The 26,730-nt window shown below is 42.7% G+C and overlaps 2 protein-coding genes across 3 annotated transcripts; both read right to left on the minus strand.

Moving 5' to 3' along the window:
- Positions 1 to 660: 660 nt before the first annotated feature.
- LOC119649464 lies at positions 661 to 12,277 on the minus strand. Of its 2 annotated transcripts, none has more exons than XM_038051619.1 (3): positions 12,186 to 12,277; positions 1,017 to 1,131; positions 661 to 953 (listed from the first exon to the last, which is right to left on the minus strand). In XM_038051619.1, the coding sequence occupies exons 1-3, from the start codon at positions 12,236 to 12,238 to the stop codon at positions 744 to 746; spliced, it is 378 nt and encodes a 125-aa protein (XP_037907547.1). In that variant the 5' UTR covers positions 12,239 to 12,277; the 3' UTR covers positions 661 to 743. The 2 variants fall into 2 exon arrangements, with proteins under 2 accessions (XP_037907547.1, XP_037907548.1); XM_038051620.1 differs by having other exon boundaries at positions 12,219 to 12,253.
- Positions 12,278 to 19,937: 7,660 nt separating this feature from the next.
- On the minus strand, positions 19,938 to 20,343 carry LOC119649031. The gene has a single exon (XM_038050988.1). The coding sequence runs from the start codon at positions 20,270 to 20,272 to the stop codon at positions 20,045 to 20,047; it is 228 nt and encodes a 75-aa protein (XP_037906916.1). The 5' UTR covers positions 20,273 to 20,343; the 3' UTR covers positions 19,938 to 20,044.
- Between the last annotated feature and the right edge of the window lie 6,387 nt (positions 20,344 to 26,730).

A 26,730-nucleotide genomic window follows, 5' to 3' on the forward strand; every position in this document is an offset into this window, starting at 1 on the left:
CCAGAATTGGTCAATAGGAATGGTGTTGTGCTCCACCAGGACAACGCTCGGCCTCACACATCTTTGATGACCTCCCAGAAGCTACGGGGGCTAGGATGGGATATCCCATCGCACCTACTTTATAGTCTGGACCTAGCACAAAGTGATTACCATCTCTTCCGGTCCATGCAAAACGCTTTTGGTGCTATTAAGTTGGCCTCAAAAGAGGCTTCTGAAAACTGGCTGTCTGAGTTTTTTGCAAATAAGGAGGGGGATAATGAAGTTGACTTCTAAATGGCAACAAGTTTGCGAACAAAACGGCGCACGACTTAAATCGGATAATTCTAAGTATGTTAAATAATGCGTCAAGTTTCGATCACAAATACGATATTTCTTTTCCCCAACCCAATATTTCCAAAAGGCCGATACTCGATCGGATCGGTAGCAAAGCAAACTGAGAGTGGACACCAGTTTTGATACCATTAATGATGATGAAAGAGTACGTTGAATGATGTAAAGTATCCAAACCGTGATCGGGATGATACACATCCAAACTTACTGTGCTATTCTCAACGACTTTTTCCGTTGGCAAAAGAGATATCGCGAAATACTCCACCTATCCCCTGCTTACTAGTGTCACTTATATATTGTACTTGTCGAAAATCAAAATAAATACACACGTTCACAGTCAGACCTCAATATTTATTAATCCATTATCGAATTGATCAATATAATTCCCTGACTATTGAAAGAACCTTTACTGCTTACTTCAGAGCAATTTGAAGCCTCTCTACCAAGGGCTTACTCGCAAAAACAACATTTGCTGGAAAATAGGGTAGTTGATGCTCGATTTCAGCCAGAGGGTAAGTCCGGACGGCGTTCGCGAACAATGGGGCTGCTTCGTAAGTTTCCACGATTGGTGTTATTATTTGGGGACGGGCAGCAGCGAAGGCCAGAATACAAGCGAATACCAACTGAAATAAGAATAAATTGTTAAACTTAAAAGAAAATTTCGGTTGAAATGACCTCCAACTCACGTATTTAAACATTTTGTAGTTTTTCACAGGTGATCTCTTTCCTATCGAAGGCAAAGCAACACTATAGAATTGCAATGCTCCTTGGCACCTTTTATAGCACGGTGGACTGCGGACCCTTTGCAAATAAGTAAAAGATCGAAATACAAAAGGCAAATTACATTCATATGTAAGTATATATTCCCTTTGGTCGGTAAGACGTTACAGGTCAAGCTATATTGCTACCATCAGTATCGTCTAGCATACGAGAACGTTCTTAATGAAGTCTTACAAAAGAAGTAGAACTTGTTTCGCTTGCTATGGGCTTAATACATGCACAATTTGTTCGCTGAACATAAGGAGTATGCAAAGTTCTAAAAATAAACTCAGTTTCTTAGTCTGCCTCGTCCTGCATTTGTTATCAATGGTTGATATCTGAGCAGCTGAACAGGTGAGAGTCTAATTTATTATATCTAAAGCCAAATTGATGGACACGACAATAAGTTATTCATATACTCCTTTACTCTGTTCTCGTTGGATGAAACAGATGAGTTTGTATTCGAATTATTGATCCCGGACAGACAGAGCTACCAAATTGCAAGTCTAGAGTCACCGTATTTTACTTCATTTACAATAGTAATAAGATACCAGATTGATATACTGTGATATTAATTATGACCAGCATAATTAGCATGATGATATGAAAATGGGGTATCATATTACCCATAATATTGTCGTCTATAAATAACAAACAAAATTAAGATGTTAAGGTTTTTTTGTTAATGAAATCGTTGTCCTTTCTACGCAGAAATAATCTGCAACGAGTGTTTTTACATTCCATAGAGTGAAATTACTTTGAAACACTCCTTTCCTTATCTCCCTTTCGAAGGGATGTAAATAAACCTCATTATTTTACTAGTTAAAGTTTGAAAAGTAGGGGTTAAATGGTAGAAACTTGAGTGAAGTGATATTTACAGCCCTATTACCAAATTCTACTTATCTGCATGCTGGTAATCCCTGGACATTGCGGAGCACCAGTCGAGAGGACCAGGTCCTCAAGGATATTACTCAAGAAAACGGAAGCAGGCTCATAGTTTCCGGTTCCAGTGGAACCATAGCAATGCCATAGAATTGCTACCATTACAACAGGACCCAAAAGGGAATGTGAGCTAGATGGGTCAATGGTTTAACAAAGAACGCAGCACGCAATCGATAAGAAAAGCGTTGCATATAAACAATATCAATACGATATTGCTCAATGTCAGTCAGGGTCCGCCTCGTCTTCTTTTTCTACCACAGATGTTGTCTTTATAGATCTTCCGGGCTGGATCATCCTTACCCATACGACGATGATCCGCTCACCGCAACCTATTGAGCCGGATATCCACAACGGTCGTGGCATCGCTCATAAATTTCGTCCTCATGTTGGCTACAGAATCCTGGGTGCCTTTCACCTCTTGGTGGGGTATAGCGCGTAAACCACGCCTACGCGCCAACGTTCGCGGTTACTTGAAATGCGTTTCAGCTCCTTCACGACTTTCCGAGACGCTCGCACTCCTTATCTACTATTCTGCGCCAAGTGTTCTTGGGGCGACACACTCGTCGGTCATCTTGGGAGAGTGGAATCCACTGCATGACACAGCCCGCAATGCAATTAAGTTGTTCGTTTGAGATAGTGTGATGCCAGCATACTCCGATGATACAACGGAGGCAAATATTGACGAAAAATTTTGAGAAACAGTCGAGTTCACTTTCCATGTGTAACTACCACATAGCAACACAGAAAGAACACTAGCAGAGTACAAACTCAACTTGTTCTTAGTGTTGAGATAACTGAATTTCCAGATTTTACATAAGCGAAAGCGGATCCAGGGTTGTTAATGCGCTGGGTAACAAATTGATTGCCTTCGATACTCGGCTCATTAATACAGATGGGGAGAGTACGATGCCTGTCAGACTGAGAACCTTGATTTTATTGGTGTTGATCTTCAGTCCGACTCCACTTACCCCTCTCCAGAGCCATTTGGCGAAGGTGCATGAGCCGGTGAGAGAAAAGGCAGATGTCATCAGCGTAATTGAAGCGTTTGACATCTTGCGCCATCATATGTCGCTCCGATAATAGTTTTTGTGAAATGCCCCTCGTATGTAGAGCATTCCAAGCGCACTCCCTGTTCACGAAATAGATGATTATATCCGCCTCTTATGGTGACAAGCCATTTAATCCATAAGAGGAAGAACCTCACCGGATGCGGTTAATGACCCTGGTGAAGTGTCCTTTCAACCTCTTCAGTTTTCATCATGGTGGATGAGAAGTCGACCGTTAGCGTCTTTCATAGGGCCATCGAAATATTTGCGACCACATGCAAGCTCATTTATGATGGACATATACGTCTGAAATCATCTCTTTTGTCATGGCGTGCACTATGTTGAACTTCTCGGGATTTTGCTCAGTATCGGAGTTCGAGCGCATCACGTCCAACATCACTTGCAGCGGTTATTAAAGCCTTCAACCCCTTCCGTTCATCGATCCGCTTCCACAACTCCGCAGTCAGCCAGATCTTATGACGCCCTTTCGGGATGTGGACGTTTTTAATAGCGCCCCAATGCTCAGCGGGTTATTGAGTAGATGCGCCTTTCGATCAGCAAGAGATTCTACCACTGTGGAGTGACAGCTGGGCCCTACAAACGTTCAATGTTGAACTTAATGGGTCGCAGCTCCTCAACCCTGAGAGAAATGGCGAACGCAACACGCAAGCGAACGTAAGCGACCATCAGATGGTGATCCTTTTCGAGGCCGATATCAGCACCTCTCTTGTCCAACAGAGATCTTTAAAATCTACTGCTGATTGCAAAGTGGTCGATATGATTCCTCGTATGCGTCGGTCAGTTTAAAACCAATTGACCATATGGTAGGTTCTGTGCTTGAACAATGTTCCACCAATGACGAGGCGGTGGAAGTTGTGGAAACCTACAAACCTCTCACCATTACCGTTACGGACGCCAAGACCCTGGTTTCCCATCAAATGTCCGAACAAGTTGTTGTCAGATTCCACTTTGGCAATCAGATCACTCATCTGGATCTGAATGTCACCTTTAGGAAGCTTCCCCGGAACCGCGTTTAATGGCTTATAAAAAGCATTCCTCTCCACTACACCGCAAGTTTCCGTTGCTGCGTAGCATTGTACAATTGTGATGCCCCTTAACCTGGACCGAAATCTAGCAGTTAGAAGTCTATCAGAAACCTGCTCCCAGGTCAAGAGAGCGTGCTTGCCGTAGCCATCAAAAACAACCCGATACCGGATTCGGGTCTCTTGGCACTTGGCTTTCCAGAGTACAAAAGCACGTTGCCCCAAAAGGGAGAGGGATACTTTCCAGAGTCCTACCATCTTACTTCGTCAGTTTATATTGCTGCGATTCCCGCTAAAGTTAGAGGAAGCGAACATTGGCAGCACGTGAGGTCAGTCCCTATCCGAGGGGTGGTAGACGTTTCGGCAGTAGAGTTTCAATATGTTCAGGTTGCTAATCCACAAATTTCTTTGAGTGTATTTTTAAGCCCTAACTCACGGGGGCCAAAACTTCGTCGAAGAATTCTTCTCTCGAAAGCGGCTAAGAACTTAGATCTCTGAGGAAAACATGAGGCTGGTATCATTGTCTTTTACAGTAAGAGCGGAATTGCGAAATTGATTGCTACCGAAATGTAAACAACGCTTCACGATGACGATCTTTGGCTTTCGAAAACGGGCTATGATTGGTTTCTGGAATGTGCGGTCCTCAACAAAGGTAATGAACGCTCGCTCTTTCTCCAACTTGAGCGAGAATTTCATCAATAAGGTGGTGGGAATCTGGAGAGTACACCTCTCCCTCTTGCGGCAATGTGCTTTGGTACTCTGAAAAGCCAAGTGGCGGAAAACTTGAATTCGGTGTCTGGTTGCTTTTGACTACTACCGAAATTATCGCACTCTTGACCTTGGGGCCGGTTTTGGACAGGCTTCTAACTGCAAAATTCTGGTTCAAGTTAAGGAGCATCACAATTACCTAATGCTACGCACCAACGGAGATTTCCGATGTAGTGAAGAAGGATTTTGGTTTGGAATATGAGACATTTTAAGTCCACAAAGAGAATTAACAGTTTCATCCAAGGCGGACACTGCCTCACCTCTACCTTGGGTGCAGCTTCCTTATATAAGGATACATACCCACATTTATGGGATCCCTCATATCCAAAAAAATCTTGCTTTGACCTAACTTTTCAGCTTTTTGTCTCGCTGCTCCTAGAGGCCTCTGTCCTGGATGAAACCGTTTGTCATCTTTTTGAAAAGATATTTTCTACAAGTAATTGCGTGGAGTTCAGAAGCGGTTTCCTATAGGTGACATTGTGATCGTGATGGGTGATTTGAATGCTAAGGTGGGATCTGACAGTACCTTCCTCGGAAATGTGATGAGAAAGACGGTGTTGGCGACGTAATAAAAATGGTGGGAGGACCAGGACAGCACCGAATTGGAAGTTGCCGGACGCATTAACAGCACTAGATTCACGTTCGTGCCCCTATCTAAAATCCTGAAATGTAGTTATCTCAACAAAAAAGCTCCAAACTTTTGTCGCTTTGTGCTTATAATCAGAGTACGCTCTGCGTCTTATTGTCAGGGTACGCTCGCCTGACAATATTCCAAACGAAGAATTTGGTCAACCCCTGCCTCCTTGCCTTGCACTCGTACGTACTATGATCGGAACACGGGAGTGACAGTGGATAGGGCACATATTGAGGAGGGGCGATAGTTGAATTACGGGATACACTGTGCCGTGGATTTCATTCTCCTGAGATATCCGACGAGTGGGTCGCTTCAAGGGCACTCTATGCAGAACTGCAGAAAATGAGTGCGAGCGTTGCGGGTAATGGTGGGGGGCAGACTTAAGACAACATAAGTTTCTGGTTACTTCGTCTTGGCATTGCCTTTAATGGCGAACGACGTAAGTCTGGTTGATGTGCAATACAAACCATACATATGTTGGCGAAGCTAGAAATATATTCTTTTTAGTTGTTGGAGGAAGAATTTGCCTAAGTGGCGTAATAGCTGACCATATACGATTCCCCAGCGGTTGCGCCGAAATGCGGAAATGCGTGAAAGGAAGATCTCGGCGCAATCAAGGAGCATGATAGATGATACTCTCATCCAGCGGTTATTATGACAGTATACAACTGATTCGTGCTGACGATGTAAAAGCTCAATCATATCTGCAGGATGGTATGCTGCTGTTCCGATGTGGATTGCACCAGTCAGGTTCTTGAAGCAACTTTGTTTCAAACTATTTCCCTTGATCTGCTGATCCGAAGTGGTGGACCAATTCTAGATATCCATACGTCAAGGAACGCTCCGGCAACTATTATATTTTCTTTATCCGGAATTGGTGCTTCCTCCGGTCAATATGAGAAACGATCTACCATTGCCGGGCAGTGACGTTGCTTCTCCCAATAAGGCATAGCAATAAGATCCAGATGCGCTTGCTTAAATGTATATGATGACAGGGCAACGTCCTCACTGTTGCAGTTACATGACGCGTCCCTTTTGATTGGGTTCAATTACTGTAAACGATTTAAACCGATGGGCAATCATACCTCTGCGTTACTAGTTTAAAGGTGGCGTTTGTCTCTGGGTAGTATTAGGATGTAAGCTATTGAAAACAGTTTTGCAGAATGAATGGGATGCAAGGTGAGAAAGTCGAAAGCTGTAACTTTATGCTTCCTTGTTGCAGCATTTTGAGCTCTTTGTCAGTGGAATGAGATGCTGGAAACATCAATAATTGATGATCAAGGCGCGATAATGCGTGGGTGACAACGTTGTTGCAATCGAAAATTTGCTGCTTTTCGATATTTAACTGCTCAATATGATCTAGATGACGAAATTGACGTGGTGAGTACTCGTTGTTAAGGTTTTGTTTAAAACAAAACCTTATTAAAATCGATTCAATGTCTGTCTGTCTGTCTGTCACACGCATTTTTCTCCAAAATGGCTAAACCGATCCGAACGAAATTTGGTGGACAGATGGGAACTATGAAATCCCACGCATACAGTGAGTGGCATAAATTTAGGTGGAGTCTAAACGGGGGCTCCGCATACATGCAAAGGGGGGATTCAAAAATTTTTTTCACCGGATATAGTTGCGTGGGGTGTCAGATGAAAGGCCTCGATTCGTACTTTCCGAAACTGACATTAGTTTTGGCATGAACTACAATGTGCGTGAGTAAGGAGTCAAAATGTACGCACTTGAAGTGAGACAGGACTCATTTACGGAAACTACCCAACTTAAAAATCCGAAAAAAATCGGAGTGATGTGCCTAGATGAAATCTAGGCCTCAAAATATGTCCCATTCCGATATCTGCTCAAATAAACTTACTAATAGTATATTACTACTTTTTAGAAATTTACTGAAAAAGCCCCCCTTAAGTTCATCCTAGGACTTCCGAATTTTGTACCAGCATAGAGGACAATATTTCGTATATACATGCAAAATTTCGTAGAAATCTGGCAATTAACGCCAAAGTTATAGCAGTTCAAACTTAGCAATTTCGCGCGAATTTACCGCTTCCAAAGCCATGCAAATCAGATGCTGACGTCATAATTACCCGGAATAATTGACATTCGCCTGAAATATTAAAGTCGCATTTATGAAGAATCTACTTATCTGCAGCACTTTTTAAGATTTTGTGTAAAACATTTATGTGAAATCTAATCTTCGAGAGATGTCCTATTCCGGTATCTGCTCAAAAAATTTACTAATAGTATATTATCAACTTTTAGAAATTGACTAAAAAACTCCCCTTAAGTTCATCCTAAGTGTACTAAATGCACCAACATAGAGGACAGCCTCGTGCATACACATGCCAAGTTTCATGAAAATCCAACTATTATTGGGAAAGTTATAGCAGTTCAAACTTATCAATTTCGTGCTAATTAACAGCATCCTAAGCCATACAAATAAGATGCTGACGTCATAATTAACGAGAATAATTGAAATTCGAGTGAAATATTAAAATTCCATTCAAGAAGAATCTAATTCTCCCTAGCCCTTTGTTATATTTGATGTTGGTTAAATTGTTGGCATTTGCTAATAATATTAAACTCAGAGTGTGAAGCGTATGAGGTTGACTATTTCAATACAGGGCTTTCCATCAAATGATTTATTTAAATTACTTTCTAAAAAATAGATGCCAATAGAATTTTTTACTATGTGACACGGAACTGTCAGGCTCACCGCTCCCCACATCTTCTTCTTTTTCTTCAGCCTTCAGTTCACAAGCGGGGTCGGCTCGTCGTGATCGGTTTCGTCATTTTATTTTATCAAATGCCTGATCAGGATGTAATTGCGAGACCTTCAAATCCCCATCCAGTGTATCATGCGACCATTGTTTTGGTCGGCCTTTTGGTTGGTTACCATTGACTTCGATGTTCTGACCAATACTGGTTGTTGAATTCTCGTTAGCGTGAATTACGTGACCACACCATCGAAAACGCCTCTCTTGCAGTTTTTTCACGATCGGTGCAAACCCATATCGATCGCGGATATTCTCATTTCAGACGTGATCAAAACGTGTCACGACACCAGTGCAATGCAACATTTTCGTCCCCATTACCGCAAGACGCCGTTCATTGTCCTTTATAGTCAACACTCAGACTATAGAGAGTGACAGACGGACGGCATTGCAATAAATTTTAGATTTGGGACGTGCGCTGATACGTCGATCACAAAGAACACTAGTTGCGGAATATCACTTCATCCAGGTGGCGTTAATGCTTGAAACATTTGATTACGCAGTTCTCCATTGGCTGGTAGCATTGACTCGAGATATTTAAATCGCTCAGTTCTTTCAATGGCAGTAATCTGTCCCTCCAGATATTTAAATCGCTGAGTTCTGGCACCTGCCCAGAACTGAGCGATTTAAATATCTCGGGTCAATGCTATAAGCCAATGGAGAACTACGTTATACTCCTCACATAGGGAAACACAAAACCTTTTATACCTGAAACGTCAAGCTTCCGGTTTCCCGACTTGTTTTTTATTGAAAGCGAGGGTTAGTGGATTGTGTTTCGTAAAAATGGTGAACTCCTTTGTTCCCCAAAGACTTGTTAGCACTGATGAAGGGAACAAGTGGTTTCCGAAGTACCGGTATTTGCAAAAATAAAAATGTCAACATTAGCGAATAAGAAAAAACAAGTTTTTTAATATTTCAAATAACTAATCGCTGGAAATACCGCATAATTACACTCAGATAGCGTAACCTGTTTGAGTGCCTTTCAGGAAGCTTCAAACGCTGCGATAGGTCCACCGGGTCAGTTAATGAATTTCCTTGAATTTTGCCCTGGAGAATCTCATTGAGTGGTGCTTGTACTGTTGCTGATCTGGGGATGAACCTCCTGTGAGATGAGATGCTTTACATTGGCTGGTTGCAAGAACGGCTGGATGAGTTTGATTTTGACTGACAAGGAATTTATTCCCTGCTTTGAGACCAGGTAGAAGGCTAACTTCATGCCCTCCAGGAATATATTCCATTCACCACTACTCCATATTCATTCAACCCTTGAAACAGAGTTGTTAAGTGGTTATGTATTCATAGTAGAGGTTCAAACTTCTGAAAACCTCGTCGAAGCATCACTGGAACATTTACGCTGCATTCCGTAGACCGAATGTTATAAACGGAAACTCATAAAAGCCGGGGGGGTGTTGTGATCGTAGTCTTCATTATGTCTGATTCAGTTAAGGGATCTGGTTAAGTGCTCTTTCCACTTTTAACCTACAACCACACTTAGGTGAGATCTCGGATGTAAAGAAACGGGGACTTATAGACGAAAGTCCGGTTGTGGAGTGGGCGACAAATCCTGCACGGCCTCCAATCGTTACTTCTTTTGCGACTTACGGTATATTTGATGGACACACTAATCCGAACTGGATCCTGGTATTGAATTCTTTTTCGCGGTGTACAGCTTGTGCCATGCTAATTGTCTGGGTTTTAAAGCAACTGGTGAACCTGGCGTTGTCACTATGTAATTCTTAGTGCATGCCATTCTTCCGCTTCCGTCCGGGTTAGTTCAATTTTTACGGAAACTTATGTAGGATTGGCCGTTCCGTATACAGGAAGGCAAGGACAGCTGCTTGCCTGGTCATTGAAGATCAGAATATGATGACGCTGTGATTTCACTCACCCATAATTCTTCTAAAATTTCGAATGTAAGACACTCCTAAGTATGCAGTCAAACCAACCAGTTGAATAGATTGGATAAAGAGAAAACCATTGGACTAATGTACAGTACACACGATCTTGTTCGTGATACATACCTTCCTCGATATGCATAGTATAGCCATAAGTTCTGTCAGTCAAACAAATTTTTATTTCTCACGAAGTAATAAACCAAATGAAGCGAAAAGTACACCATTAGAAAAGAGAAGCATAGAGCTTTCAAACGAAAGCAAAAATTATTCAAAATGGGCACCGCTAGCAGCTATACAGGCCCGAAGTCAGTGAGGCCATGCATCGATTGCTTCACGCACGGTACGAAACGGCATTTCTCCAGCTGCACACACGACGTTGGCCTTCAAACTCTCCAAGTCGGTGTAAGTTCGATCGCAGGCAGTCTCCTCCAACTTAGCCCAAAGACGGTAGTCCAGAGGATTCACATCTGGGCTGCCTGAACCCCATTCATGCGCGGTTCTGAAATCAGAAACATGCACTGCTATCCACTTCTGAATTATCTTGGCTTTAGGAGTGGGGGCCGAGTCCTGTTGGAAGCACCATGGCTTTCCAGCGAATAGAGATTCGTACACGCTCACATTGGTTTTGATGCCGGCCTCGCAGAAATGGATATCAGTTACTCCGTGATATGAGACGCCCAAACCATACCATCACAAAAGTCGGGTGGTGACGACGTTGGACCCGGGAGGCATTTTCTTAGGCTTCATAAGAATTGTCAGCATATACTCGATCATTTGGTCGGTTGAATTTTTCCTCGATGGTAAAAATTTGTCCATCAGAACATAGAGTTTTGCGATATTTATTATCAGAAAATCGTTGCAGAAGAGCAGCATACCGAGTTCGCTGTATTTCCTTCAGTTTTCGCGTTTACATATGGCTAAAGCACCGCTGGTATGCACCGAGACCGAGATCTTCTCGGAAAATACGACTCATACTTTGAGTTGAAACGCCAATTTCCGCTGACATTCGTTTCTGCTTGCGGAGAGGTTTGCGACGGATACGCACACGCACAGCATGCACGACATTCGGGCGACGTACGGAGCGCGGGCGCCCCTCCCACGGCCTGTCAACCACATTAGCTGCTTCACGGCATCGAACTAATGTCGTTTACTGGAAGCTTTTTTAACAAACTATGAATATTTTTCGGCATATTCCCACATCGGTGCAACGCAATAAACGTGATTCTTTTTTCATAGTTACCGAACTTCATCGTGTTGTCGTTCACGCGCTACTGACCTTCGGATCGGGAAACTCTGACGGAAGTGGGGCATGGTTTGGCACTCTCCGTGCGCGGTGTTACCAGTTTCAGCGGCCTAACATTTCTCGCTATACGCATCGACTGCAGAACTTATGGATATACTATGTACATAGGTAAATCAAGAACTTTGAACTCTCTTTTGAAGCTAGTACGAGACAGTGAGAGAAGTGAATTGAACAAAATTCATTGGAAACGGTTATGGCTTTGTAAAAAACTGTTTTTGTTTCTACACTTCTGTAGTAGCCTAACCCTCCTACAAGCCCTACTTCAGCTTCACAATATTTGGTTCCAGTTTTCCGAATATCTTCGAATATCAAGTATCTGGATAGGCTATAGGCTCCCTCGCCTCGCAAGAATTACCTTTCAAATTTCAAGAGACCAGAATGTAATGCTTAACGTGAAAATTCTGGCGCTTAATGTTTTGTTTTATAACGGAAAGGAACCCACTTTAGGTACTTGGCATTCCGATATGGATTCAATTAGATTTAATAAAGATTTAAAGGATTTCTTAAAAGTTTGCAATTACACGTCGCGTTACTTTCCATTACTATTATTACCAAAATAGCAAATGAGGCCAATTTCTAAATATAAACATAACGAATTTACTCAATAAACGTGAACTACGCCCCCAGAGGATAAATTTCCTGGCAGCCAACAAATTAATACCTGAGAGGATTAGCTTGACTTACTCTGCACCAGGAAATATTTCACACCACACAAACCTAATCTCTAACTGTGTCATTGGAACTGTGGCACCCTCCAAGGTGACAAATTAAGTAGATAATGCTTGTCTCCAATGCACTTCTCGCTACAGATGTTATCCTCATTATGGATCGAGGTATATGTGCGGTAACCACTGTGAAACTGAAGCTTAATTCACTTGATAAACCGAAACCACGAAGAGTATAGATCATTTTTCATGGTCCATTGAAACAAAGTATTGTAATCTTTATGATGCTCACTTGTGTTATCCAGGTGCTGACTACGGTTAATAATTAAGTGCTGTGGGAGAAAGAAATTGAATGCCAATTAAGACAACTTAGAAGTGAGATGTTCTTGAGATACTCGTATAGCCGCTGTGTGCTTCTTTTCCTTAGGAGTGTGCCTCCCAAGAGAATCTAAGACGCGGCAAATGATATAAAAGGTAGATTATTTGTGGACATTATCATAGTCCATCATTGGATTTTGATACTAATTCATCCCTAAAGAAACAACTCTTACACCAAAATGTTGAAATATGTAAGTATTCTATATCTAATCTATCTGAATCTAAAAAATCTCCAGCCATATGTTTTCATTTCAGTTGGTATTTGCTTGCTTCCTTGCCTTTGCTGTTGCATCTCCAGCTTTGGTGGCATCACCATTTGTGTCGACCATTACAGGAGCGCCACTTGCAACAACATATACAGCCCCTGGAGTGTTCCCCCCTTTGACTTTCGCTACTACGCTGAACAAGGTCGAGCGGTTGCCATTGATATATTGAAGCCCTCATGGGATTTTCTGATGCGGTTGACATACAAAACCCGGAATATCAGCTTCTACATTTTCTATCTCTTCTAAAATACCTTTCATTTGGTAAATAAAAATTTATGCAATTAAATTTTTCTTTTTTTGAAGTAAGCGAATGTTCTGGAGGAATTGTGGCTTCAGTATGGACAGGAGTAATTTTAAAAAGGTTTTTGTCATGACGGTGTTCAGATGGTTTAGTGTATAGAGCTCTAAGGACGAAAAAAATTGTATCGTAAACTCTAGAATATCAGCTAATTCGAGTCAAAGGGCGAACATAATCCTGACGTTTACATCACATCAAAATCGTAATGATGGGGCTTTTCCTAACCTACAGGCTTTCCTCATCAATATATCTAATGTCCAACGGGAATGGTTATAGTCTTTAGGGTATCTGCTATAATTGGCATTTTCCCTGTGGAAGAACTAAGGGATCGCCAACCCACTCTTTCAAACCAGATATCCCTGGCGTTCATGATCACCACCAGTTAGACTCGGAAACACTGGTCTTATGTCGACATCGGTGTGATTAGTGTTTAATGGCGGCATCACAGCACGGTTAAAAGCCCCTTCAATGTTCGAGAACACCTCCATCGCGTACTCCCCTTTCAGAATTGGGTCCTCTATCTTTGAAACCAAAGAATGAGGAGCAGACTCACAGGACTTCCCACGTTGGCAAGTATGTTAGTTTTCATTTAGTGGGTGCAACCTTAGCGCCTTCTGGCCGATGTGGTGCTCAACCAGTCTCTCCAGACATTTCAGCGAAGATGATGTTGAGCTGATTTGCCTGAAGTTCTTTGGATTTGAATAGTCATCTTTCCCAGGCTTTGGTATGAAGGCTACATTTACCTTCTGCCAAAAGGAATGCACATAGCCAAGAGCAAGACATCCTCGAAATATTTTTCTCAGAAATTGCTCCAAGTGCTCTATTCCCTCCTTTAGCATCGCTGGGTAGATGCCATCCATGCCAGGTACTTTGAAGTGTTCAAATGATAGTGTAGCAGCTCTCGCGTTTTCATTGGTAACAGCAGATCTCGCAGTGTTCCAATTCCCCTTGCAGCATCTTCGTGTTGAAGGGTTTCCAGAAGCCGCCAATTCCCTTCTTCCCACTTCTGTATGCATGTGTATGGACTCAACCGTCTGGTCCAACCTGACCGACTCATCTTTATAAAGGACTCTGCACAGCCTTTCATCTTCCAGTTCCCCACAGTATGCTCTAAAAGAGTCTCGTCTCGAACGTTTTACGAGCCTTCTGTATTCACGCTCTGAGTTCCGGAAGTTTAGCCAGTCTTTATTGACTGGAAGTGGTCTTTATTGAATTTATAAGTGGTTTGGTTGATTTCCTGAGTTTTTGAAGTTCTCGATTCCACCATGGAACCGTTTTACTATGTTGGCCTCGGGAAATAGAACAAGCTTCTTCAAAGCATTCTAAAAATGTGCGATTTAGAGTTTCCAATTGATCTTCTATCGCCAAAGGAGTCCTTATTCGCCTACGGAGCTCAACTATGTCGCCAAAAAGTTCATTGAGCCTTGTCTCCGTTTTTCCGTTTTTCTAAGATTTCGTTGGCTGTTCGCCAGCAATAGCTAGACTAAATTGTTAGTAACGGTGATCTGTGAGTGAGCCTTCATCTATCACTCACGAGTTTCTAACAACTAACAACTTGAAGTGCAGATTGTTCGGTCAATTACTTCACTTCTTCTTGGCCACACTTAGGAGCGCACCCTACCTTGGCGGTCATTAGGCCAGCTGAAGTGGTAAAATTAAACCGCTTCCCTCTTCTAGGATTGCATTTGTTCCTGCCTGAGCAAAAATGCTGAACGTTCGCATCACAGCCTATTAAAAGTTCAAGGCCAACTGCAGAATCAGGCAGTTCTTGTGCCGGCGGAGAACACAAAGAATCATAGGGTAAGTAAGCAGAGGCAACTATGACGTTTCTCCTCATACCATTAACCTGGTATTGTAAGTTGACCACAACAAGGTCCTGGGAACAAAATTGTGTCAGCATTTGACATCAGAACGCAGGTCCTTAGTCTCGAGGATCTTGCATCCAAGAAGATCCTAGTCCCTTTGAGTGATCCAACATCATAGATTCTGTTAAAATGAACCCATCGCTCTTGAACCTGAATTATATCAGGACACTCTTGCAACTTTGTGAGCCTTCTTGACAGTTGATAGGAAGAAGGTTTGGCATGCTGCAACTTATTTTGACTAACTCTTATGTTTGTAGCCATGAGTACAGTCTAATATGAACTGACGCTAACTGAAAAGTCTGCTGTGTTCAGTGTGGATCTCCCCGGGATTACCAGCTTGTCCTCACCTTCGCCCGAAAGTTCTGCTTTCTTGCGCCCGATTTCTCTGGATATTGCCATACTTGGTGGTGCAGAAACGTCCATGTCCTCATTCGAAATAGACTTCGCCTGCTTTCGCGGTGCCTTCCATTGCCGTTAGCTAGAATCCCTCCCAAGTTCACGGTGTCCGGATTGCATGGATCTATGCCCACATATCGGCGTTAGACCAGTTGTGTCTACACTACCACCTTCCCTTCCTTCCGTTTTTCCTGGTACAGGCGAGGAATGGCCATGCAATGCCGTGTAGTCTCATCTGGCCAATTACATTTGCTATAAGATGGATGGATACTATGGAATTCATTTAAAATATTCCATGGCGACAAAAAGTGGTAGAGATATGTGAGCTAGCAGCCCAAGAAACGGTTGCCATTCTTCAAAACCGCCTGACCTGTCGGCTACAACCTTTTGCTTTCGTTAACGGTTAATGATTGAATGTGCAAACTCTTCTGAACGACGGCATTAAGTCTCCCCGAAATGCTCGGCTGTTGAGCGAAAATTTCAACGCGACAAGACGGATATTCTGGGGTTAATAGAGGTAAGTTGGTGGGAATCCTCCACCTCTCGGAGCACTGGCAAGTCTGTCCGAAGCAAACGTGTATCCGGTATTGAATTAATGATTGCCGCATCCACTAGTCGCGCCTTCATGTCCTGGGAACCGGTATCAACCAAAAAATTATCTACAAGATTCGAGTCCAGAAGGAACTTCTCAATAGTGTTGCATTGCATTGCTTTCTATGAGTAACTCAGCGCATCACATCATTTGATGGTCGTTTGTCTTCACTCACGTATCGCATCCGCATCTTATCGAAGGTGTGGGGAGCTAAGACTCTTCGACTCATGGTATGCTAACGAGATCCGACTGCCATTCGAAAGTGGGAAAACTATCTTGCTGAACGGACATTTTGAATAGTTTGCCCGAGAAAATTGATGAGCACGCCATCAAAAGTGTTCTTCTCTTCAGAAATATACAGGTGTGTTTACCCATTAGGTCTTGGCGTTCTTCATTGATCAATGACCCGCTGTCACACCGCCCTGTTGTTCCATCGTTGTTAAATTTCTTGGAGCAATGGAATCTGTCATGTTAGTATCAATAATTCGGGATACCATCTAGAAGGATTGTCAATTTTCTTTCGATATAGTTAGTCTGCCGCCTGGCTATAGCCCCGATATTCAGAAGATTGCCCCCTTGCCTACAACATCCGCATGTGAAGTTTATTACCCAATGTACAATGGACCCAGATAGATCTCCAGGAATGCCGTTTGTCTTGTCCTTATTGCCCCCCCCCCATCTCACGAGCGATAATTTGCTCCAGAAAAAGCTGGATGATATGGATAGTAGGATGCCTTTCACCGCATTAGCATAGCTCCAGGCCTTCTAGCTACTAATTTCGTCCGAAATCCACCAAAGATTTCCAATTCTTGGGTTCGAATTCGGGTTTCTGGGGAGCATTCTCTCCTTCCGGGCTGACCTTTGCTGTTCGCCGCCTCTTCGATTTCGCTGTTGTAGGTTTAGGTCTGTTCTAAACTTTTTCAAAAGGTCTCATCTGATTTTAGGTTTTGCCCCAAATAGCGCGGATATTATTTAACGTCTGCGCGACTGAAGCTTGTTTATTTCCTTATGTCTGCATGCTGACCTCAAAAGAGCATTTGCTGGTCCATGGCTTCTGATCAAGTACCTTGGTCAATTGTGGTCTTCAGAGAAACTACTGTTCAGTTTTGCAAAACTGCTGGACTTCCCAACTTTTCGCTTCTTGAGTGTATTCATACAGAACTGCCAATCAAATTATTGTTATTGCCGAGGTGCGGGTCCGCCTGATCGACCAGTTTTTCTGCGGTTTAAGGTCCTGCTTATTTGTTGGTGTGGTTTCGTATTATAAATTATCATTTGATTCCCAAACTATGGCGGTTAGAATATACGCTTTGTCATAGCCTGCTTAAAACACTTTGAACATGCTAAGGTCAAGCACGGTTCGGATAGCACGCTGGATGGTGGCAGTTATTGTCCGATTTCCCAATCTAGATCCGTAGCGTTTTGGTGGTAATAGATTCACCCCGTTCAGGGTGTGCCTATCGCCACCTCCTCACCATCTTGACAGACAAGAGCCATGGCCCATGGAGTCACATACCAATTCTCTGGAGACCGGTAAGACACGACCCTCTGACTAAGTGTTTCGCAATGGATGTGGTAGACGACATTTTATTCTTGTGGAACGTCGAGTGGGATTCGTCAGAAACTGTATGCAGACACGTTCGGGTTATTTTCTATCAAAGCAGATTGAGCTAGATCCGTGGAAGCACCAGATGGGGCTCTTTGACCTAACAAATTCCCTTTCTCCCGATGGTGAAGGGAATTCCTTGACTTATAGGCTCATAAAGCGAATCGGCTACGGGCTTGTTCTGAGTTGATGATGGGGTTGTTTAGTTGGCAGTGCTGGAAACTGACCGTTAGGAGATCTAATATTTTTTCGGGTGGGGATATGAAATGTATTTACGCACAAAGTGCCGAACTCTTGCCGATTAAAACATCTTCCTGAAGCATCCAGGAGTCTGACCCGAAACCGTTTGAGAGATTACCTCAGGCCACGCCTATTCAGCATAGGAGCAAAACCCCAAGGATCCGGAGAGCCTCAGCTACTCTGGCATCTCTCCTATCCATTTTCATATTTTTCTTTTTAAGAATGCCTTGAGCGTAACGTGTCACTCTTCTTCACGTGTCTTCCCTCTGCAGCATGGCCTCAATAATGGTGTTCGGGGACCCACCTTCTACAGAAGAAACAGCTGTGGCAGACATCATCCATCACGTCCTTGAAATAAATACAGTCTGACGACCGTGATTTCCCGATTGTGTGCTGGTAAGATTGAAAATGCCCGTGTCCACTGAGCAGCTGGGATAGGTAATAGTCAACCTCACTGCGCTTTTGACTGATCCAAGCTCGCACGTTTTTTATTAGATGTATGGTCCACTTACCTATCGATTTTATCACCCAAGATTGCTATCATGCGCAGACAGTACGGCTTTCTCTTTACAAGCGACAGTTTCCTTATTTCCCTCATCTTTTCTGAGGTATGTAGTGCTCCGCTCTCCAGAATGGAGAATGATCGGAATCACTTCTGCTATTGCTATTCCAGCTGGCTCCGAAATAGTACGATAGGCCGACGCAACTCAAAGAGTCCCTCGCCTTTCTGGATTGCACTCATAAGCAAGTGATATTTCCTGGATCAGGATCCTCAGGATCAGATCGCAAACATTCAAACCGCAGGATTCATTGTGGTGTTGCGAATTTGTTCGAACAAGTTCATCTTCGTATCTGATGCCGAGGTATTTTACCGTGGGCAGGAAGTTTCTCCTTGGTCAGCACAGCGACTTCAGTTTTCTTCAGAGCTGGGAAAAATCCATGCACAGCTATCCATCTGTTTACTCACCGCACCACCATTCCCAGTGTGCGCTGAGCTTGCTCAACCGTGCGTGTGGCAACCAGTGCCGCAACATCGTCCACATATCTGACCAGATCGGATTCATCAGGGATCTCGAGTCGTAGAAGGTTATCGTATAAGGTGTTCTAAGGGCCTGCACTAAGGATAGATCCCTGAGCCCCCCCCCCCCCCCCAGATGCTACCTGCACTGTCCTTCTCGCGTCTCGTAGAGTAGGGCACGGTCCTTTAAATAGTCCCTCAACATCGGCAATAAGTAGCCTGGAATACGAAAGCGATTTTCAGTTGCCTCAATCATGTCGCACTACCTCGCAGAATTATGGGTATTTCTTACTTCGAGTGTCACAAGGAGCACCACTTCCAGTCGATGGCGACTGGGTGTGTCAACCAATTTTGCCGAACTGCATGCTCAATGACATCAATTGTGAACCGCACCGCTCTAAAACCATATTCTACTGGTGAGTAGTTTCCGCAGCACGTATTGTGTCAGTCAGTTGTGGCTTGGTAAGCTTCTCAAGCCGCTTCCCTGCTATGTCTAATATACCAAGTGTGGCTTGTATTTACATATGAGTTCCAACACTCCGCTGGGAATACTGTCCGGACCTGGTGCTTTTTGTCATTCGTGGACAGGCGGAGTTTCTTTTTCCCACTCTTATACTCTGCCATTCTAAGCACCACCTCGTCTTGGCCTCTTGAGCGCTGAGCAATCTATCGAAGTTTCAGGCGTCCACTAGTAAACGAGTTATTTGCCTAAAGGCATTTTCCTTTTGGGAGCCAATGCATTATAAGCTGCGGTGATAAGGCTCATTGTTGAATGATTCAACAATAAAGCAACCCTTAGTGCGTACATGCGTACACCTACCCTACCTAGTCCCGTTTTGTTTGTTCTGGTTAATGCCTCCTCTTAGTACTCCTCTCTAGTCAAACCAGGCTTTGTTTTCTCGCTTAAATTCCCAATGTTGTTTCCAAGCTCTCACCAAACAGTACGATCTTTAATTTGTACTGCGTAATCTGTTCGAGTTGGGTTTTAAATCCCGGGATTATCAGCAGTTATCCAGCACGCAAAGGTCACGGGCTCTTCATATAATCCTGCTAAATTTCAGATAAACAAACAAACAAAGAGGGATAATAAATATATTGATTAAAAGAAACAATTTTTCCAATGCAATCGTTTTTATTCTCATTTCCAATTTACGCAGAAATCCTTTCATAACATGCGGGTTCAAATTTAATCCTGTTTCGTCCTAGTTTTTATCCATATTTACAATAGAAGAGGAGCAGAATAGGCAGCTGGGGCAGCAACAAACGGTGCTGAATAAGCACTTACGTATGGCGAGACAAATCCGTTTCCGTGGTATTCCTGGGATACAACAGCTGAAGCTGGAGCTGCGACCAAAGGAGCGCTGTAGGCAAGTGGAGCTAGAACTGCAGGCTTGGCAGCGACGAAGGCAATGAGGGCCATGAGGACGATAGCGACGAACTTGAACATGTTGATTAAGTTTTGGGTGTAGGTGCTTTTCCAATGAGAAAGAACAACTGATTGATAATTGCCTCCGGGCCATCAGCCATTTATATACTAGAAGCCATCGCGAAGATACCTTGAATTTTTCTTTTTTCTACTAAAATACGTCACATTTTGTTCACCTTAAGATCGCAGCAGCATATTGGCCACTCATACTGCAATGTTTTGAAATGAATTTTTATTAAATTGGTATTCATAGTGGCAAATCGTCGAGGCGTTTCTAAATTATGTCATTTGCTGGACTCTATGGTTGGAATACCGAAACGTATAATTACCTCGAGTTGTATACGCAAAGCACTCCAAACGTACGGTCAGCTGTGTTGCTCATGTAGTAGTTATGATAGCGGTTTCGGGGTTGATAACCATCTGATATGTGATTTATTATTGGAATGTCCATGCCAAATACTTTTATTACCTCCGTTGTGGGGCTATAGTACCTGACCTAGCTTATTAGTATTCGACTCCTGTATCTAGAAGAGCTACTGCAAAGCTTGTTTTGTTACAGCTAGAAGGGCATTGTTCTATTATGATAATCATTCATTGCATTGCTTCTACCCATATAGTTTTTGATTTCACTATTTCAATGGAAAAATAAAAGCGAGGTTGAAAGGACATCTACCTCTAAACGAGAAAGGATAAACAATTAGCACGATACTAGATGTTACCATCAAAACAGTAAACCTACTCGTGAGTTCATTATTACTCAAAGTACACGTGAATGTGCAAGGAACGTTTTAATAAATCATATTCCAGTTATCAACAGGAACAATCCCCTTTCCCTCTATCAAAACCCAGACGCACAGTTGCGGTGTTTGACTTTCAGCGCATTTGCAAAAAAGGATGAAATGGTTTGTCTTGCATGCAACCGTTTAATGAAGCAGGTGATTCTAATTCACATGTTCATTAAAAGCTCGAGTGCACAACTGTTCCGTTGACGTATTTTTGCAATCTGGATAAAAGCGAAGGACTGAAATCAGGAAGGATGGTGTCGCGTGACTTGGAAGTTATCGCGAAATGTAAATTGCCATCACCACACATCAGTAAATAAAGGTCAGAAGATGTGGTTGGAATTTTTCCTTCCTGGGAAGTGCTTATTATGCTAAAGTTATACCCCTTGTTTTTCCGATTGAACGAAATCAGGGTAGCTTGACAATTAACTAAAATAGTCAGAGAGTGTAGCTGTATATCAGATTTAGTGAATTGTTATGTGGGAGTTTGCCACCACTCTCTAACCTTTAATTGATTCAACGTTGAGCAGGGATGGAACATTTTCATCACAACTTGGAAAAGTTGTTCATCCCACTCGACGAGACTTTTTACTTCATTCTTTATTAAGGAATCCGAATAACTTTATATCTTCAGGAGCTGCTTTCGTTAATGCTTCTTTGGAGGGTCGAGGATATATCAATTTCTTCCCAAACACATACTCACTTGTTTGTACGAAATTATGCCATTTTTGAGGTTTTGTGGGATATAACATAAAACCTTATTAAAATCGTTTAACCCTCTGCCTTTTTATGGTTGTATAGGTCTTTAAGTGTGTAGCCACATTTCGGAAAAAAGGGAAAATCATCCAACCAGAATAGGCATAGGTACTTCCTATAAACACCACGTCCTGACAGAAACCGTGTGAAATTCCCAAGCCGTCCGCACTGCCCCTTTACTGTTCTGCGCCAAGTGCCCAAGTGAATGACAGAGGGGGTCACTTTCCATGTCCCAGTCCCATATGGCAACATAGAAAGAAGACTAGCACAGAACAATGTAAACTTGATCTTGGTATTAAGGTAAGTGCATTTTCAGAATTTAAACAAGTTAGCAAAGGCTGTATTGAAGTCACGATTTTTTAATAAACAAATTGATCGTGGTCTGAGATGCTGGCAAGATTTAGAATCTTGACTGATTGGTGTCTGTATTCAGTCCAACTCTCTAAGACTCTCTAGATCCAAAGCAATCCGCCCAAACTCCATGTCTCAATTAGAGAGCAAATATATGTCATCAAGATAGTCGAGGTGATTGAGAAAGATATCGAATTACATCGAATTCCTCCACGTCATCCAGACAAGGCAGAATAAAAAACGATACCATCAACAAGAAGAAATAACAGTCCTGGTGGGCTCCGCTTTGGACCTCAAATTCCGCTGAGAGTTCACCTCGATACAGAACGTGATATTTGATCGCTCTGATAATAGCTATTAGATTATCCAAAATATTCCCAATGTCTGGACCACGGCAAATACACTCCCTGTTCACCCTGCCGAACGCCTTCACGATATCGAAGAGCAGGTGAATATCGAAACTCCGCGAACTGCTCTAAGGGTGTTGATGAGGGGAAGCCAGCCTGCTCTCGGTCTGTAATGCTTTCGAGATATTTCTTCATGCGATCGAGGACTATGTGACGGCAAGGAGGACGCAGTTAGCCAATTGTCATACTAGAAACGGGTGCCATTCTTTTCTTAACGAGCATTCCTTTTTGCACTCTCTGGGAAAAGTTTACGATTTCCATTATGTCTGTACGGGTAAAAGTAATAGATTTGCAGAAACTGCAGATGCAACAATAACTAGCTCTGCGGGGTGACCATTAAGCTCAGTGCTTTTGCTCCGTTTGAATGCATTGATAGTCTAGATGATGGGAACTTCCCCGGATTCAGGTATTGAAGATCGAGTGCATCACACCCTCCATCATTCGCAGCAGTCAATAGAGCCTTCAAGACCTTCCGTTCTTCATATCAGTCAGCCAGATCTTATGATCTTCCTGGCGATATGACTGAGAAATGTGATCCCTTTTGAAGACGATGTCAGCGCCTTTCTTGAACCTCACACAATTATCGCTACGTTGGAAAGACCGTGTTTTCTCATCACATGTCCATTCAGATCACCTATCACGATCCCAGTGTCACCTTTAGGAATGCTCTCCTGAAATAGGTGTAAATTCTCAAAGAAACCATTATTCTCCACAATATTGGAAGTTTTCCTTGGTGCATAGCACGCTCGTGATGGTCTTCAACCTCGATGGAATCTTGGAGTCAGAATCCTGTGACAAACCGACCCCCAAGGCAAGAGATCCGTAGTCCTCAGAAACAATTCGACACCGGATTCACGTCTGCTACCAGAGTTCGAAAGCGCATTGCTGGAAGAAGAAGGGGTGTTCTCTCCAGAGTTATATCATCTTACTTTACTTATGCCCAGAATGCCCAATTTATATAGTGGGAATTCTTGTTCTAGTTGGAGAAAGCGTGTATGCGCACATTTCAGGAACTAATTATTGCGCGCTTTTGATGACCAGGGTCCGTAGCCATCAGATCAGTCCTAACTGGGGGTTTTGTTGAAGTTTCGGCAGTAGCAAAGTTTCGAAATTTACCAGTCATCAAACTTCTACTCCTTTTGGTTGTCGTTTTACAACAAGCAGGGAAGACTTTGAGTCTATTCTTAAGCCTACCTCATGTGGGACAAATTGAAATTGTGTCAGATGGTAGGTAATTTCGCCGGGTCGAAAATTAATTCCCTTTTTAAAAGTGTGGGTCCAGCCATCTTTCTATGAGTAATTTCACTCTTCTTTTATCGTACAGACAGGGTTCTACTTTCCAGAATATCCATCAGGACCACTCCTGCAAAAATGCACGGTGCCGGTCTGGAATTCTTTTGGAAACGCCGCATACCCTTAGCGCTATTAAGCGGAAAGTTATGTTTTTAGGGTTTTATGTGAAATAAAACCTTCTTAGAAACGATTCGATGGGTGTATGCTCGTCTGTCTGTCTGTCTATAACTCATACCAGATTTATTCGGAAACGGCTAGACCGATTCTCACGCAATTTGGTAAGAACGTATGGTCTCTGAATCATGCGAAAGGAGGTGTACATTTTTTCCATAGAATATGGGCATGAGGGGATATCAAATTAAAGGGCTCAATTAGTACTTTTCGAAATTAGTCCCATATTTGATATCGAGTGAAACGTAGGGGAGTTAGAGCTCAAAATATGACCCTCAAAAAGTGTAACACGTCTCGTTCCCCGGACATATCCAATCGAAAAATCAGAAAAAAATCATAGTGGTGTATCTAAACGAAATCTAGGCCTGATCATAGACCTCATTCTGAAATCTGCGTCAATAAAGTTAATAATAGTACAGGGTGCGGCAGCATAACTTCCTTTTTTCAAAACTCAATAAAAACTATTGTATGCATCGGAAAATATTTATTTAGTTTTTATAATGTAGGTACATGTCTAAAGTTTTTATTTACATTGTTTTGAAGATCAAATCTGTTAGGTGACGTCCCCCATTCTCCATACATTGCGTAAACCGATTTCTGGCGCTTGTCATTACTCTTGTTAGCATAGCAGGTGTTATGTTGGCAATTTCTTCTTGGATGTTGGTCTTCAAATCTTGTAGGGTTCTTGGACGGTTCACATAAACACGGGATTTCAAAAAACCCCATAGAAAAAAATCATAAGGGGACAGATCGGGAGAGTGTGCCGGCCATTCCAAATCGCCTCTAATTGAGATAAGGCGCTCTGGAAGGTGTTCCCTCAAAACAGCCATCGATGCTCTTGAAGTGTGTGCTGTTGTTGGAACCAAGTGTCCCCCAAATGCAAATTTTCCGTGGAAAAAAAAATTCTGTAGCATGTTTACATACCGGTCCGAATTCATTGTCACTGTAACCTCATTTTCCTCAAAAAACCAGGGACCAATAATTCCAGCTGAGGAAATTGCACACCACATTGTGACTTTGGGTGAATGCAAACGCTTTAGATGCAATTCTCGAGGGTTGGTGTCAGCCCAGTAGCGCATGTTTTGTTTGTTAACCGACCCACACAAATGCAAATGGGCTTCATCGCTTAAAAAACAATAGCACCCTCGGGAGCGACATCAAGAAGAAGCTCACACGCGTTCATCCGAGAATTGAAGTCACGTTCTGAAAGTTCCTGCACTATCGCCATCTTATAGGGATGAAAATGAAGATCATCACGAAGAATTCTTCTCACAGAACGATCGGATAGTCCAAGGGCAGATGCCTGTTTGCGCGCAGAACGCCGTGGCGATCGCAACATTGACGCTTTCACTGCTTCAATGTTCTCAGGTGATCTAACGGGCCGAGGGACTCCACTTCTTCCTTTTGTCGCACTTGCAGTTTGTCTGAATGTAGTGACCCATGTAACAATTGATTTGCGGTCTGGGACGGGAGCCAACGGGGCTAAATTAAAGCGATTCCGAAATGCACACTGTGTTGCAATAACCGAACATCCGCTTGAAAAGTAAACCTCAACACCAAAGGCACGCTCCTCACTATAACAACGCATGATGTCAGGACAAAACTTTACAGTATCCCCTCTTGAACGAGACCACTAGCGGTCCGCTATGACATCAACTAACTGAGTGGCGCGCATTTTAAAAAAGGAAGTTATGCTGCCGCACCCTGTATCTTCAGGAGCTGCTTTCGTTAATGCTTCTTTGGAGGGTCGAGGATATATCAATTTCTTCCCAAACACATACTCACTTGTTTGTACGAAATTATGCCATTTTTGAGATTTTGTGGGATATAACATAAAACCTTATTAAAATCGTTTAACCCTCTGCCTTTTTATGGTTGTATAGGTCTTTAAGTGTGTAGCCACATTTCGGAAAAAAGGGAAAATCATCCAACCAGAATAGGCATAGGTACTTCCTATAAACACCACGTCCTGACAGAAACCGTGTGAAATTCCCAAGACGTCCGCCCTGCCCCTTTACTGTTCTGCACCAAGTGCCCAAGTGAATGACAGAGGGGGTCACTTTCCATGTCCCAGTCCCATATGGCAACATAGAAAGAAGACTAGCACAGAACAATGTAAACTTGATCTTGGTATTAAGGTAAGTGCATTTTCAGAATTTAAACAAGTTAGCAAAGGCAGAACTAGCTTCCTTGATAAACAAATTGATCGTGGTCTAAGATGCTGGCAAGACTTAGAATCTTGATTGCTTGGTGTCTGTATTGTCCAACTCTATAAGATTCAATCCGCCCAAACTCCATGTCTCAGTTAGAGAGCAAATATATGTCATCAAGATAGTCGAGGTGATTGAGAATGATATCGAATTATGATACATTGAATTCCTCCACGTCATCCAGACAAGGCAGAATAATCAAGTTGGGAAACCGGAAGCTAGATGCTTCAGGTATGAAAGGTTTTGTGTATTTCTTTTATAAAGAGATTTGAGTGTGCATTTGCCCCATTAGCATATAGCACGTAAAATATGCATATATTACGTGAAAATAGCCACTTTCAAGTGATATTGATATTCATAGTCTTGAGTTTGCAGAGGAGCGATAGTTTTGACCTAGTATAACTTTGTTAGTAATAGTGCGATTTTCACCAAATTTGGCAGGATCATGCTCTATACTGTAGCCTACATTGCTGCAAAATTCTGTGATTCTAGAGTGAACTTAAGGAGGG

This window comes from Hermetia illucens, chromosome 2 (assembly GCF_905115235.1).
Source record: "Hermetia illucens chromosome 2, iHerIll2.2.curated.20191125, whole genome shotgun sequence".
NCBI classification, from domain to species: Eukaryota; Metazoa; Arthropoda; class Insecta; order Diptera; family Stratiomyidae; genus Hermetia; species Hermetia illucens.

Excerpts from the sequence above, each read along its gene's own strand:
- LOC119649464 (XM_038051619.1), bottom strand. The coding sequence starts at position 12,238 with ATGACACAGTTAGAGATTAGGTTTGTGTGGTGTGAAATATTTCCTGGT. Across the intron at positions 1,132-12,185 it reads GAAATATTTCCTGGTGCAGA|GGTCCGCAGTCCACCGTGCT; the intron begins GTAAGTCAAGCT and ends TTATTTGCAAAG. Across the intron at positions 954-1,016 it reads ACTACAAAATGTTTAAATAC|TTGGTATTCGCTTGTATTCT; the intron begins GTGAGTTGGAGG and ends TTCTTATTTCAG.
- LOC119649031 (XM_038050988.1), bottom strand. The coding sequence starts at position 20,272 with ATGTTCAAGTTCGTCGCTATCGTCCTCATGGCCCTCATTGCCTTCGTC.